Raw genomic sequence first — 16,049 nt, 5'->3', positions numbered from 1 at the left:
GTGGTGCTACCCTTAAAAGTGGGTAAAGACTTTTGACTCCCTCAAAGGTGGGGGGTTTCGCCTTTGTGTTTGGTGTGTATCTCAACTTGTCTTTGACCTAGGCATGGTGGTACATGAAGTTTTCTTAGATGGCCTGGAGGGGTGATTTTGTCTATCATATTGGTTCTAGACAAGTTGGGTTTCTTGGTATCATGTATCCCTAGCTTGACGAAGAGAATATAGAATACTATAGTGGTAAGAGCCTAAAGTGAAGAGATTGATCAAGGTTGGTAACTATCCAAGGGAGCATGGAGGCTGAAGAGCTTGTGTTTATCAACAATTAAATGGCAGATTTTAGAACAGTTGATGCTGAAGTTGTTGAAGAAGATTGAAGACCGAGAAATTTTTTTGCCTTGCAAGATGAAGTTGCAAACCCCAACTTAGGGAAAGTGCGAAAGAAGCCATCTTGTGGAGTCTAAGTCGAGTCTTATGGAGGAGGCAGTCTCATAATTGGTGCAAGCTCAAACAAGAAGCTGGAATTAAGAGGACATTTACAAGAGGTTTCCTAGTTGTGTTTTATGTCTTTTAATGTCTTTTTTTAGTAAGTTTAATATGGGTGTAATTGGGACATTAGTAGCTTACTTTGAATTCAATTCTAAGTGTAATAAGATTTTTATAAATTGAATGCGTGAGAGAGTAAACAAATGTTCTCTCTCTTTCCCTTTTCACTAATCTACGTTTTCTCTCCTTTCATGCACTGTTGTTCTTAGAATTTTCACATTCATCATTTTTGAAATACTAGAAAACCAATCTTCTTCTCTGTGTTGACCTCCTATGTTTTTTCTTCTTACCTCTGAAGTCAAGAATCCTTAAATATCACTAACAGATTAGCAACCTATAGTAGTGCCCTTGCCATAGAGAGAATCAATTTGCAATATGCTATTTGAAACAAGAGGGCTCACCAGTTTACTATGTAGATGGTCAAAATAGCATATGACCGACTTGTTCAGTTGTCTTTTTTTGCATTTTATTGAAGAGGCAAGGAGTGAGATTGAGAGGGTATGCTTTTTTTTTTTTGAAAAAGATGTATTAATAAAACGAGAGAAGCAAAATCGGTTTATTATATTGCCCTTCGCCAGATTTGCAAAACACTATCTTAACTTTGGTTAGCTCTTGTCTTTCAAAGTTAGGGAAAATTTTAATATCTTGTTGTGTTGGGCACATTGTGTGGAATTTATGGAAAGAAAGAAACAATCATAAATTCAATCAGAAAGCTATTCCTCGGAATGTTCTTTGTGAACAGATAGTCGGTCAAGTTAGCTCTTTGGTTCTCCTTCGCAAAGAATTCTGTAATTTAAGAGCAACAAATATGAGGGAAAATTGGCGAAATGTTGCGGGTATGTCTTTTCCATCGAAGGTTCCTATTATGGTAGAATGGACTAAACCTCCTCCTGGACACTTTAAACTCAATTTTGATGGAAGTGCTCTCGGGTGTCCGGGCCCAGCTGGATTTGGCGGAGTAATTCACGATGATCAAACAAATCTTCTCTTCACTTATGCGGGTCCAATTGGAGTATCAGACTCTACTTGTGCGGAATTGCATGGCTTGCTCAACGGACTGAAGCTCTTCAAACAAAAAAAGGACGGTGCTCTCTTGGTTGAAGGGGATTCTCAAGTCATTATAAACTGGTGTTCCAATTGGAGGATTTTTGATGAAATTTGTAATTTAACTTCTGGTTTACTATGAACTTGGAAACATGTTCCAAGATCTGCTAATCATTTAGCCGATGTTCAAGCGAAAAAAGGCGTTACCCTCCAACATCTTGTTGTGGAGGAAATGTCTTTTTAGTTTCAAGGTTTGTAATTTTTCTTTTAAATACATTCACACATCCTCTAAAAAAAAAAAAAAACGAGAGAAGATTACAAAATTTGGGGGAGCAAATCCCTTACAACTAGCGATTGTAGGGTAGCATATCTGCTGCCGAATTAGCGGATCTCGGAATGTGAGTCCAAATACAAGAAACAATTGAGGTAATTTCTAAAATTTCCCGAAAGGCATCCCAATGCTGCCACGAGGGAGGGGAAGCACTCTCACACCATCCAATAACCACTTTTGAGTCTCCTCCGATATGAAGAGGATCGCTACATTTGTTTTTGAAGATGAGGAGACCAGAGAGGAGGCCATGTAGTTTTGCAGACGTAGAGTAGGATATGTCCAGAGGGCCGGCATAAGAGAAAAACTGATTGTCGGAATGGTCTGAAATAACTCCTCCGAAACCAGAAATCCCAGGATTACTAAGAGACGAGCCATCAAAGTTTAACTTAAGGTAACCGGGTTCAGGAGGAGTCCATTCTTGCAAAACCGGGATCTTTGTCCCATAATGCATGATAGCCAAATTTCTCCAGTTTTCACGGATAGGGGTGCCCAAAGAAGAGAAGATTTTCTTAGTTAGAAGCCAAGTAGATATATGACTCACCACTCGATCTGCAACCTGATCTGTAGATTCACATTTTGCATCAAATCGTCTTCTATTGCGCTCATTCCAAAGGCCTCACGGGATGAAACTAACACAAGCAGAGATCATCATTTTTCTGAGGCTAGGCAGAGGGGTACCAGTGAGCGACTTACTGAACGAGAGTAGATCAGCCGCCATGCAGAATTGTAACCCAAACTTACTAAGAATGAGGGTCCACAACTTCCAAGAGAATATGCATTGAAGTAAAATGTGGCTTGTGGTTTCAGCGTCAGAGTTGCAAAATGGGCACATGGGGTCAATCGAGGGATGACCTCTTCTTCTAAGTACGTCTGCCGAGAGAATCTTGCCTTGACAGGCGCTCCACATGAAGAATTTTATCTTTGGAGGGTCACATATACGCAATAGAAAGTAAATCTCATTCTCTCTCCAAGACAAATTCAGATTGAGAGGGTATGATGCCTACTGGTTACATGTGATGCCTTTAACTTGACCATGTCCAATGGAAGGATACATGGAAAGCATCTTGACTCACCAGTTTTATGTCTCCTAGCATTTTCTAGAATACTTATTGTTACACTTTACCAACTGTATGGTAATCTTTCTTTGCTTTTTGGTGGATTTGAACATGTTTGAATAATAGAGTTGAGGTCATACAATTCCTTGCATTAATGTCAGAAGTGAAGAAAACCAAGTTATTTATTATTGTTTCTCTCTTTTTCCTTTTTATAGTGTAGAAAACAAATTTGTTGTCAAGTGATAAGTACTGATATCCCTTTCCAATGTCCATTAAACTAAGATGTTTTAATATTTCTCAGGGTTTTGGTGGGAACTGGCCGAGCATGTTTTGATTCATTGAGACCATTGGCATACAGCCTTCTTGCAGAGATTGTTCATCATGTTCGGGGGGACCTTTCCCTCTTGCAGGTTTTCATTCCATTTCATTTCTAGGGGCTTGTTGTGGCATTTTTCAGCTATCCCTTATTTTATATTCATCTCCAATTTAGATTTTATTTTATTTTTTGATGTAGGGTTGAGGGTATGAGAGTCGTCTTTGTCATGAGATATATTAGAGATATATTAGGTGTTTTATTTCACTTGTATATGTTGTTACTTTAATTTTCTTTTGCTTGATTTAAGAATCTCTTTTCTCTTGAATATGCTCTGAATTATGTTGATTCTAATGTCGTGTTTGCTTGCTGCAGTTGTCTAGGATTATTTACTTGTTCTCGAGAAACTTGCATGATTCATCACTTTGTCTGAGCATCCACACTACTTGTGCTCGCCTCATGTTAAATCTGGTTTGGAACATATCCTCTGTGCTCCTGAGAGTGCAAAAAACCTTTGAATACTTCAGTTGGTGGTGAATGTTTTTGTTTCCCCTTATGTCCTATGCTTTATACTTGAATTATTTTTCTTGCTTCTTAGGTGGAGCCTATTTTTGAGAAAAGTGTTGATCAAGTAGCCATGGATGAAGCAAGGATTTTATTGGTAAGGGTCTTACTTGACTAACCTTATGTGTTTTATTTTGGTCATGATTTTCGGATCTACCATGCTTCTACTTGGCCCCCTTTATTTTACTATGTTTACTGCTTGTTCTATGAGGCATTGTTGCTTTATTTCTTTTGTACGTTAATCTTGAGTGAGATCTCTTTCTTTGTGGTTTTCGGTAGGGGAAGATTTTGGATGCCTTTGTTGGGAAGTTTGGAACTTTCAAGCGTACCATTCCTCAGGTACCACCTGAATCAGGATTTTTATTTGCAAGTATTATCATTATATTTTTTTATGAGATTTGTTGTATATATTCAAATGAGATTTATTCTATATCATAAATATTCTTAATGAGGGATTTGGACAATTTTATGCTTACAGTCATCTCATGCACTTGTATCTAAATAGTTGGTGTGGTTTTGGTTAAATGTTATCCTTCACCTGTAGCTAGTTGTTATTTCTCATTCTTGCACATAGTCCAATGGGGGAAAACTACTTCTCATTCTCTTCATAATAATAACAATAATAAAAGGACTCGTATCTTAACCTGCTAAATAGATGGGAAAATGTGTAGAGTAGCTTACTGAATCATTTAACAGGAAACCAGTTCTGATAGTGTTATAGTTGAAGATATAAAAGGTAGTATAGGTAACTGCTGCATTTGTTCTCATATGACGCTTGAAGTGGATATTGGAAAGAGACTCTCACTTGGCTATAATTTGTTCTATAGTTGTTCATCTTTATAGTTTGTTTTTCAACCGTGACAAACTTTATTATTCCAGGGATAAAAAATTATAAATGTAAAACAGATAGGGAGAAGCCAAAAAATATGCAGTAGCTTTGTAAATTCTCTCTTGTTAATATAAATACATCTTTATAAAAAAAAGGCAGTAATAGAAAATGTAATGTAGGTTTAAACTGCAAAAATGTGTATGGCGACTAGCATTAATGGTGAAATCATGTTAATAATTGTACTTCCGGATATTTGGGGCTGATTTCATGAAACATGATATTTGCAAATACAAATTTTTTTCACCTTTTTCTCGCTAAAAATCTTATTTTCAAAGTGGTTTTAGGTATAGTACTACTGATGCACATTCACTTGTTTGATATTATTAATGCTCTTACAATTGTTACTGCATGCAAAATAGCTACTGGAAGAAGGAGAGGACGAAAAAGATTGTTCTACACTTCGAGCTAAACTTGAGCTGCCTGTCCAGGTCCTGCCATAAGCTTAACTAATTTGTCAGTTTTCCTCTTCTTTCGTTTTGAAGTTAAAGTGGATGCTTGTTGATACAAGTGGGGGAGGGAGAGATAGAGGGTAGAGAGAATTGGCATGATCTGAGTCACTTAATATATGTATTAAGCATAATTACATTCTACTGGCGTAATGAAAACCTTTTTTGCATGAAAAGTCATGATCTGAGCCATTCATGAATGAGTATTACCCTCTGTCGGTCCACCAGATGGATGGACAGGAAAGCATAAGAATGTCATGCTTCGATGTATGTCTCTCTTAGAAAGTGTTGTCTGCAGTCAAATCGAATAAAACGACAATATATATTTGTTGTCATCATATAGACACAATCTATTTGTCTGCTTCAGTTTATTCCACAGTAATCACTAAAATCATGAAAAAAGTGTGATTTTCCGTGTTCTGAACTTTGCAAATTTTGTTGCAGGCAGTTCTCAATTTGCAGGTCCCAGTAGAGCACTCAAAGGAAGTTAATGACTGTAAACATCTGATTAAGAATTTGGTCATGGGTTATTTATAATACCTTTAATTTTTAACTATGCATTTAATTTTTTTTATTGCTTTTGGAAAATTTTGTAATTGGATGTTAAGGGTGCAAAATTTCTCATTCAAGTTGTGGCCCATGTTGTTGGAGCAGGTTTGTTATCTCTTTTATACTTAAAAAGGAAGTCACCTTCTATTCTTTACTAGATTGATGACACTTTTTTTTTTTTTTTTGGAAATTAGACTCTCAGATGCTATTTCTGAAATAAGTTGATGTCTTGTTTTGATGCTCTTCCTTTTTGTAATGTATATCATGAACTATAGATTGGATTACTCTTTAAGTAATGAGACAAAGTTGCCTTGCACGTGAAATTTTCTCTGAACAGCAAAGAGAATTAAAAAGATTGATGGGATGACAGCTTTTTATATCTAAAGATATTTGCCAACTTTCTAGTCAACATACCATCATCCTTCTGAAAGACCTGTGCATGGACTCCACTTGATGGGTTGGTTGCCTGGTCTGTGGATGCTTTTCTGATGGAATAGTCCAACTTCAGTTTGGACTTTCATGATCTTGACCTTATTGGTTGAATAAATACCTCTTACTTTCTGGTAGCCATTTTGGTGGAATAGTCCCAACTTCAGCTTGGTAATTAAACAAATCTTGGTGTTTGCTTCTGTTTTAGGTTTATGTGTATGTTTTATGCTAAACAAGTTATGTTTTAACCTTATGCTGAAGAATTTATGCTAAACAAGTTATGTTTTAACCCTTTAACATAATATATATCTGAAACGAAAGAGTCAGAAGTACCTATATTTCCAATGCTTCTTATGGTACCTTTGCTATTGTTTCCAAACGTAAGATCTCCATATTTTGGTATTACCACAAACTTCCTTTTATCACCGGTCATATGCCTTGAGCATTCGCTATCTTAGATCCACACATTCCTTTGTACTTGGTCTTACAGATCTACCTTCAAAAGAAGAAAGGAATCATCATTTTGGAGGAATAGTCCAAACATCAGCTTGATACTTAAGCAAATCTAGGTGTTTACTTCTGTTTTATGATTTACCTGTATGTTCTCTGTGGTTCCTATGTATGACCTCCATGTCTTGCACTGGTTCATATCTTTAGGCTTTGGACATTAGGCATTGTTGGTGAATAAAAGTCTGGATGTCTAGTTGTTGGGATGTTGTTGAAGAAAACTGTTTCACATTGGCTTGTATCCTGAGCTTAATAGTTGAAAAGGCCACCTAACTTCTAATTATTTTTTGAGGAACAAGCCCAACTATAACTGTCATCTTGTTCATCTGGCCAGTTTGTTACTTGTTTTATCTGTAGTTTGAAGAATATGTTCTTGTTGGTAACTCACAACTACCTCTTGTCTCCTGCTTAAGTGAAATGATGGTGAAGGACTTCTTTTCTGCAGGAATGAAGACATTAATTTGGAGCATTACTCATGCGCATTTACCACGAGCGCAGGTTCCACAGTCTTCTAGTTCAGCACTTTCACAGATGCAGGTGTCACCTTCTCCTTCTCATGGGTCACCTCCTCTGGTTCAGGTTTCATCTTCATCACATGGGGGGTCCATCCACAAGTTCCTGTTAATGCATCATCTAATGCACAACCTCCACAAGTATTCAAAGGAATGAGAGAGGATGAGGTACTGTTCATATGTGTGAGTGTCATTTTTGTTGTTGGGATTTTGAACTTATCATCTGGTTCATCTTCTGTTAGGTTCGGAAAGCATCTGGCATCCTTAAAAGTGGAGTTCACTGCTTAGCACTTTTTAAAGCAAAAGATGAGGAGAGGGAAATGCTGCACCTTTTTTCTCAGATTCTTGCCGTAATGGAGCCTCAAGATCTTATGGACATGTTCTCCTTGTGTATGCCAGAACTCTTTGAGTGCATGATTAATAATACTCAGTTGCTTCATATATTCTCTATGCTTCTCCAGTCTCCGAAAGTACTTCGGCCTTTTGCTGATGTGTTGGTCAATTTCTTGGTCGGCAGCAAGCTTGATCTCTTGAAGAATCCAGATACCCCACCAGCCAAACTTGTGTTGCAGCTTTTCCGGTTCTTATTTGTTGCAGTTGCCAAGGCACCTGCAGATTGTGAACGAACTTTGCAGCCTCATGTGCCTGTTATCATGGAAATTTGTATGAAAAATGCTACTGAAGTTGAGACACCACTTGGTTATATGCAGCTTCTTCGCACCATGTTCCGTTCTCTTAATGGTGGTAGGCTTCAAATTCTTTTGCGAGAATTGATCCCAACACTGCAGCCTTGTATTAATATGCTGTTAGCTATGGTAGAAGGGCCAACTGGTGAAGATATGCGGGACCTTGTTCTTGAGCTCTGCCTGACCTTACCTGCTCGTTTAAGCTCTTTGCTACCTCACCTGCCTCGCCTTATGAAACCTTTGGTTTTTGCCCTGAAGGGAAGTGATGGCCTTGTGAGCTTGGGTTTAAGGACCCTTGAATTTTGGATTGACAGTCTGAATCTTGATTTCTTGGAACCCAGTATGGCAAATGTTATGTCAGAGGTGATTTTGGCTTTGTGGTCTCACCTGAGGCCAGCCCCATATCCTTGGGGTGCAAAAGCTTTGTAGTTGCTAGGTAAGTTGGGTGGTCAAAATAGAAAGTTTCTCAAGGAGCCTCTTGCACTTGAGTGCAAAGAGAATCCTGAGCATGGGCTCCGTTTGATTCTTACTTTTGAGCCATCAAATCCATTTTTGGTACCACTAGATCGTTCTATTCATCTTGCTGTAGCTGCAGTTAGGCATAACTGTGGCAGCATGGATCCCTTCTACAGAAAGCAGGCGCTAAAATTCCTACGAGTCTGTTTATCATCTCTTCTAAATTTGCGAGGAAATGTAACAGGTGATGGAGTGTCACCTGGTCTTTTGGGCAGTTTGTTGGTTTCTTCAGTGGATCCCTCCAGACGTCGGACAGAGACATCTGACATGAAGGTTGGTTTAGAGCTTTTATCTCCATTATCTTCATCAAAGTCTTTGATAAATTTAGGTTTGATTAATGCATTTATTGTTGGCAGGTTGACTTGGGAGTAAAGACGAAGACCCAACTCTTGGCTGAGAAATCTGTTTTCAAAATTCTGTGGATGACCATAATTGCTGCTAATGCAGAACTGGATTTCCAGGAACTGAATAATGAGTTTGTTGTCAACGTCTGTCATCATTTTGCCATGATTTTTCATGTAGATTACTCTTCTGGCAATCCATCCATTGCAAGTGTGTCACAGGTGGGATCCATGCTAGCATCGGCCAACAGCGTGACTTCCAGATCTAGAACTAATACATGTTCTAATCTGAAGGAATTGGATCCACTGATATTTCTGGATGCATTGGCGGATGTGCTTGCTGATGAGAACCGCCTTCATGCCAAGGCTGCTCTTAATGCTTTAAATGTGTTTGCTGAAGCGCTTCTGTTCCTTGCTCGTGCAAAACACACTGGTACTCTAACATCAAGAGGTGGTCCCACTACTTCAACGATTGTTTCTAGTCCATCCGTCAATCCCGTCTATTCACCTCCACCTGGAGTTCGAATCCCTATATTTGAATAGCTTTTGCCTCGTCTTATTCATTGCTGCTATGGAAGTACATGGCAGGCTCAAATGGGCGGTGTCATGGGACTTGGTGCATTGGTCGGTAAGGTCACAGTGGAAACATTATGCATTTTTCAGGTCAGAATTGTTCGTGGGTTAATTTATGTTCTGAAGAGGCTCCCCTTGCATGCAAATAAAGAACAAGAAGAAACAAGTCAAGTACTTACCCAAGTTCTTCGAGTTGTTAATAACGTTGATGAAGCAAATAGTGAACCTCGCAGGCAAAGCTTTCAGGGAGTAGTAGATTTTCTTACTTCAGAGTTATTCAATCCAAATGCTTCCATTGTAGTCCGAAAAAATGTGCAGTCCTGTCTAGCACTTTTGGCTAGTAGGACTGGGAGTGAGGTTTCCGAGTTGCTTGAGCCTTTGTATCAGCCTTTGCTTCAACCACTTATTATGAGGCCTCTTCGATCCAAAAATGTTGAGCAACAGGTAAGACTTCCATGTGTGTGTCTGTATGCATGTTGAGTAGGATTTTTTTTTTTTTTTTTTTTTTGTGTTACGAATACTGATAAATATTTCCTTGGAAAGGAAATCTGAAAAATGTCGAATGGTGGCACAAATGTGTGCATATCACTTGCAACACCATTTATCTTGTCTGTGTTGTGATTTACTGTTCATTGCAAGTGGAGGTTGTCTGTCAATGATCATAGGACATGTTTAGCCTTCTATCTCTCTCTCTCTCTCGTTTTCAACTGAGGTTCCGGTGGGTTATTTCATCAGTCCATTTTCCCTAGAAGCAAGAAAATAATAAATAGTTGAGTATATTAGACGTTTTCAATAGTCCCTTTATATGAGAAATTGGATATCATAATCATGTTGTGCCATATTTAGGTTGGGATTGTGACAGCCTTGAACTACTGTTTGGCTTTGCGACCTCCTCTTCTTCGGCTAACACAAGAGCTAGTAAGTTTCTTCCAAGAAGCAGTCCAGATTGCTGAGGCTGATGAGACTGTGGGTTGTGAAGTTTATGAATCCCAAAGTTGCCACCACACTTAATAAGGTTCGGATTGTATGTATAGAATTGCTATGTACAGCAATGGCTTGGCAAGATCTGAAAACACCAAATCATTCTGAACTCCGTGCAAAGATAATTTCTATGTTTTTCAAGTCTTTGACTTGTCGAGCTCCTGAAATTGTTGCAGTTGCAAAGGAGGGACTCCGACAGGTTTGCAATTATTACTTCTTCAGCTTCAGTGGTTTCTTGTCAAGTTATTGTTCTTTTCATGCTCATGCTTCAGAGGCAGTTGAATTAACTTCATAAAAACTGTTTTCAGGTGATACAACAACAGAAGTTGCCTAAAGATCTTCTTCAGACCAGTCTAAGACCTATTTTGGTCAATTTGGCGCATACTAAAAGTCTCACCATGCCCCTTTCTCCAAGGTTTAGCCCGGTTGCTTGAACTTCTATCGAACTGGTTTAATGTTACCCTGGGGACAAAGTTATTGGAACACCTGAAGAAATGGCTAGAACCTGAAAAGCTTGCACAATGCCAGAAGTCTTGGAAGCCCGGTGAAGAGCCAAAAATTGCTGCTGGTACATTGGTATATTTGCTTCTTTTGGCTGTTGATACTTTCTCTAAGTAATATGTTCATTCAAGTATTTTCTTCTGTGCAGCCATTATCGAACTTTTCCATTTGCTTCCTCCAGCAGCTGGAAGGTTTTTAGATGACCTTGTGACACTAGCAATGGATTTGGAGGGGGCTTTACCCCCAGGACAGTTTTATAGTGAAATTAACAGCCCTTATCATCTTCCATTAACAAAGTTCTTGAATAAGTATGCAGCTGATGCAGTAGATTATTTTCTGGCTCGGTTGAACCAACCAGGATATTTCAGGCGGTAAGAAATGTTGATGCTTTATTATAAATTGCATTTATAATCTTATTTTCTGGTTTAATCCAGTCAAAGTGGGTTTCCTCTTTGATTTTAACAATTTTGTGTTATAAACTTATTTCAAGATTATATCAAATAAAGGGGTCAAACAGTTTTTTTTTTTTTTTTTTGAATGGCAAAATGTATTAAGCCATAAAATGAAGATACAACTCTATGGCCGAGGTGGCCAATAGTCAGGTTAAAAATTTTGACAACCATTTTACTCTTTCCTTCTTTCTTTCTTGGTCCATTCTTCCTCTTTTTATTCTCTTTCTTTTCCTTCATAGTCTCTCTTTTGATCTAGTTTTCTCTCTTTTTGTTACGAGTAAAGAATTTTTGTTTCAGATTTATGTACATAATTTGCTCTGATGCTGGTCAACCCTTGGGAGATGAACTGGCAAAGTCACCTCAAAAGATACTCTCTAGTGCTTTCCCACAATTTTTTCCACATTCAGAAGGGTCTGTAAACCCATCTGTCCCTTCTTCAATGGTTGATGAAGGGGCTGCTGCAATTCAAACCGACAATTTGCCCAAGACACCTTCTAGTAATTCAAGCACCAACTCAGATTCATATTTTCAGGGCCTTGCGCTTAAATTGATGCCTGATTGGCTGCACCAGAACTGTGTTGTCTTTGATAGATTGGTAATGGTTTGGAAATTACCAGCAAGACTTGCTCGATTACAAAATGAACAGGAGTTGAGCTTGGTGCAGGTAAGTTTCACTTGCTTATAGGGGGTTAACTAGATTAGCCTACTGCTTACATTTTTCCTTAGGCGATCATGTGAAATACTAGCATGGATGAATCATTCTTCAAAAGGTCATGTAGGCTGAACTTTGGCATCTTAAATTGTGACCTATAAAGCAAGATAAAAAGTTTTTTATTTTAAATGGGAGTAGTTTTTATTTTCTCAAAGTGTTGCAATTTTAGGGTCTCAGATTGTGTGTTTATCTACAATAGAGAGGAAGAAGGCACTGGTTGTTTATTTACAGAGTAGTGCAGAGGAGAGGATGAAAACTGAAAGAGAGAAGAAGATTAGATGGAGAGATAAGAGGAATTCCGAATATAACCTCTACTGCTCGATTCCTAATGTTATTTTTAAGAAATGTGATATGGAAGATTGAGAGAAGAGAGAAAGAGCAAAAAGGAAGAAGAAGATGCTAGAAGAGAGCCAGAGAAGCTCTTGTTAGAGATCAGAATTCAACCCCTGATACCGTTTATTCACTAAAGTGAGTTTGAGGTACAATGACACATATATCCTTCTTACACTTAACTACTTATAACTCCCAATCTACACCTTTCCATTATATACACATTAGACCATTGAGACATCTATTAATACTGACCATGTAAAAAGAAACTGCCCTTATACTTCTTTTTTTACACTCCCTCAAGTTGGAGCATGTCTAGAAGCCCCTATTTTTTACAAAATGCCCCCAAATTCACATTTACTCAATGCTTTAGTAAACCTATCACTAAGTTGATTACTGGGGTAACAACTTCTTTCCACATTACTACATCTCGAATAAAGTGGCAGTCAATTTCTATATGTTTGGTCTTCTAATGAAACATTGGATTCCCTGCAATGAATATACGTGCCTGATTATCACAATACATGGTCTTAGGTTTAACAACTTGCAAGTTTTAACTCTTGGATAACTGATCTCACCCACATTAACTCACTGACTGTATGAGTCATAGCTCTATGCTCAACTTCTGCACTAGAATGAGCCATAACATTTTGCTTCTTGCTTTTCCAACTTATCAAATTCCTCTTACAAACACACAATAGATATTGGGGATTTTTTATCAAGTTTTCAGCAAGCATAATCTGCATCTAAAAAAGCTTCTATATTCAAATGACCAAGAGGTTTAAAGAACAACCCCTTTCTAGGCGACTTTTTTAAATACCTTAATATTCTCTATGCAGCCTCTAAATGTATCTGGTGTGGACACTCCATAAATTGGTTGATCACACTTGCAGAAAAAGATGTATCAGGATGGATGATTGTGGCATAAATCAATTTTCCTAATAGTCTATGATATATTGTTTTGTCCTTGAGTTCAAAACAACTTTCATCATGAAGATCTTGACCAACTTCCATGGGTGTCTCCATTGGTTTTGCACCTTACAGACCATATTCCTGTAACATATATGCAACATACTTCCTCTGTGTTAATACAAGCCCTGCCTTGCTTCTAGCAACTTCAATTCCAAGAAAGTATTTTTAAGGAACCCATATCTTTGGTCTGAAAATGTTTAGCAAGGTACTCCTTTACCTCTTCAATGCCCTTCATATCACTTCCTGATAAAATAGTATTATCAACATACACTAGTAGTACCACCATCCGAGATGACAACTTCATAACAAAGAGAGAGTGATCACAATGGCTCCTCGAGACATCAAAGGACATGATTACCTGGTTGAACTTCTCAATCCATGCATAGGGCTCTGTTTTAAGTCCATATATTGCCTTCTTTAGTTTGCACATCTTTCTGGTCTCCCTTTGAGCAACATACCTAGGATGTTGTTCCATATAGACCTTGTCTTTTAAATCACCATATAAGAAGATATTTTTAATATCTAGTTGAAAGAGTGGCCAACTCTAGTTAATTGCAATAATCACCAAAATACGGATAGAAGTCAACTTGGATACTAGTGAGAAAGTCTTGAAAACATCAATGTCGTAAGTTCAAGTATACTCCTTCGCAACTAAGCGAGCTTTATATCTCTTAATGGAACCATTTACTCTGTATCTCATAGTGTATACCCAACGACATCCTACAACTGTAGCACTTAGAGGTGTATCACACAAAACTCATGTACCTCTATCACGTAAAGCTTCCATCTTAACATCCTTAGCCTGCTTCCACTGAGGAGATACGAGAGCATACTGCACAGAAGAAAGAATGGTGTAGGAAGACAAAAACAAAGCAAACTGTTTGTACTAATTAGACAAGGAATCAAAAGCCACATAATTGGACAACAACTGATAAATAGACATATGGATACCTGTATGAAGAGCAATAGGGAGATGTAAATCAGTTACCTTTGGATCTATTGGCGAATAGGTTATTGGAACAGGTAAGAGAGAGGGAGCTTTGGCTTGATGCTGAGCGGTTTGCCTTCTGTAGTAATAACTTGTGATTGTCTAGGAACATCTTCCATAGGAGTGGGAGCAACAAGACCTAAACCTATGAAAGGCGGAGTAACATCCGAAGTAGATGAAGAGAAGAAAGGAACATCTTAAAAATACCAAATCAACCGATACATCGTAGTGGAGGGGCAAAAACATTTGTATCCCTTATGTGTTCAAGAGTATTCCAGAAACATAGATTTGACTGTACGAGGAGACAATTTATCTATAGAAAAACCAAATAAATGGGAAAAATAGATGCACCCAAAAATGTAAGGGGATAGGGGAAACAAAGTAGCAGATGGGCATTTGGGTAGAAATTTTACCCCCAAGAACTGAAGAGGGCATCTCGTTGATAAGGAAATATGTAGTAAGTACTACATCACTCCAATATGACTTGGAACATTCATATGGATAAGCATCGTGCATGCAACTTATAAGAGATGACGATTTTTACATTCAGTTACTCCATTTTGTTGTGGAGTAAAGACACATGACAACTGGTGAATGATGTCATGATTCTGATAAAGTTATCAAAATTTTCATTCATAAATTCCAATCCATTGTTAGTACAAAAAATACGAAGAGAAGCATCAAACTGGGTTTTGATTTCATTATAAAAGTTTTGAAATAAATCAAATACTTTTGAATTCTCCTGTAGGAGAGACTCTCAAGTAATACAACTAAAGGCATCAATAAACGAAATAAAATACTTGTAATCAAAGATACTAAACATAAGAAATGGTCCTCATACATTTGAATGAACAACCTCAAACAAACTACTCTTTGTTTGGTATAAGGGAAACATAGTCCGATGATGCTTGCCTAGTTGACATGAGTCACATTGAAATGACAAACTTAAAAGGAAAAGCAGAAAATAATTGAACCAACTTCACTGGGGAAAGATGTCCTAAGCGTAAGTGCCATTGGAAGGGTGAAATTGCAGCATGAAGAGTAGGTGAAGGAGATTGTGGATGGCCTTCCAGGTGATATTGTTTGCCTCTTTCTCGTGTGGAACCAATCATCCCCCTCGTCTTAAGATCTTTTTTTATTTTTATGAAAGGTTATTTTTTTAATAGAACTAGAGAAAAAAAAGGAGCTATCCCCTAACAACAAGAGATTGCAAGGAAGCTCCTTGCTTGGCCAAAACATCGGCCACGGAATTTGCTGATCTCAAGATGTGAGACAAAAAACAGTCAAATAAGCTGACAATTTTCATAATTTCAAAAACCGTGTCCCAATGATGTCATGGAGGCGTTGGGGAATGCTCACACCAGCCAATCACCACCTTAGAATCTCCCTCGATGAGAATGAGTCTGATGCAGTGATCGCGGAAAGCACAGAGCCCATTAAGCAGGCCGTGGAGCTCAACCCTCGTGGAATCTGCAATACCGAGAGGGCTGGCGAAGGAGACGATCTGGTTCCCAAGAAAGTCACGAACCACTTCACCAAAACCAGCTAAACCAGGGTTGCCGAAAGAGGAACCATCAAAGTTTAATTTGAGGACATCGGCAGGCGGCAGGGTCCACTTAGAAATAACTTGGGGCTTCGAAGACGTATGGAGATGGGCAAGACAGTTCCTGAGAAGGGGGAGAAGGTTTTCCGAGAGTGGAGCCATGTAGCAATATTTCCTGAGATAGCACCAATGACTCTTTCTTGGAAACACATAATTAGAAGGATAGAAAATCATTGAACAATCATCAATAAGAGGAATTGGTGGATCATCCCTAA

The 16,049-nt window shown here is 38.2% G+C and overlaps 1 protein-coding gene across 1 annotated transcript in view; it reads left to right on the top strand.

Annotated features, from left to right (window-relative positions):
• The window catches only part of LOC137938123 (uncharacterized), a 41,916-nt gene that overhangs the window by 12,988 nt on the left and 12,879 nt on the right, over window positions 1–16,049 (top strand). The window contains 16 exon segments of the mRNA XM_068783105.1: window positions 3,272–3,380; window positions 3,659–3,754; window positions 3,882–3,944; window positions 4,127–4,186; window positions 5,096–5,164; window positions 5,627–5,708; window positions 7,113–7,264; window positions 7,267–7,347; window positions 7,422–8,654; window positions 8,738–9,739; window positions 10,142–10,260; window positions 10,262–10,475; window positions 10,585–10,683; window positions 10,685–10,844; window positions 10,926–11,148; window positions 11,527–11,893. Of these exon segments, the coding sequence (XP_068639206.1) occupies window positions 3,272–3,380; window positions 3,659–3,754; window positions 3,882–3,944; window positions 4,127–4,186; window positions 5,096–5,164; window positions 5,627–5,708; window positions 7,113–7,264; window positions 7,267–7,347; window positions 7,422–8,654; window positions 8,738–9,739; window positions 10,142–10,260; window positions 10,262–10,475; window positions 10,585–10,683; window positions 10,685–10,844; window positions 10,926–11,148; window positions 11,527–11,893 (4,129 nt within the window).

This window comes from Aristolochia californica, unplaced genomic scaffold (assembly GCF_029961685.1).
Source record: "Aristolochia californica isolate CCGP_79_NKW_82.1479 unplaced genomic scaffold, dmAriCali1.0.hap1 SCAF_8, whole genome shotgun sequence".
Taxonomy (NCBI): domain Eukaryota; kingdom Viridiplantae; phylum Streptophyta; class Magnoliopsida; order Piperales; family Aristolochiaceae; genus Aristolochia; species Aristolochia californica.
Note: the sequence above shows the minus strand (reverse complement) of the source record. Positions and strands in the feature narration are given on the sequence as shown.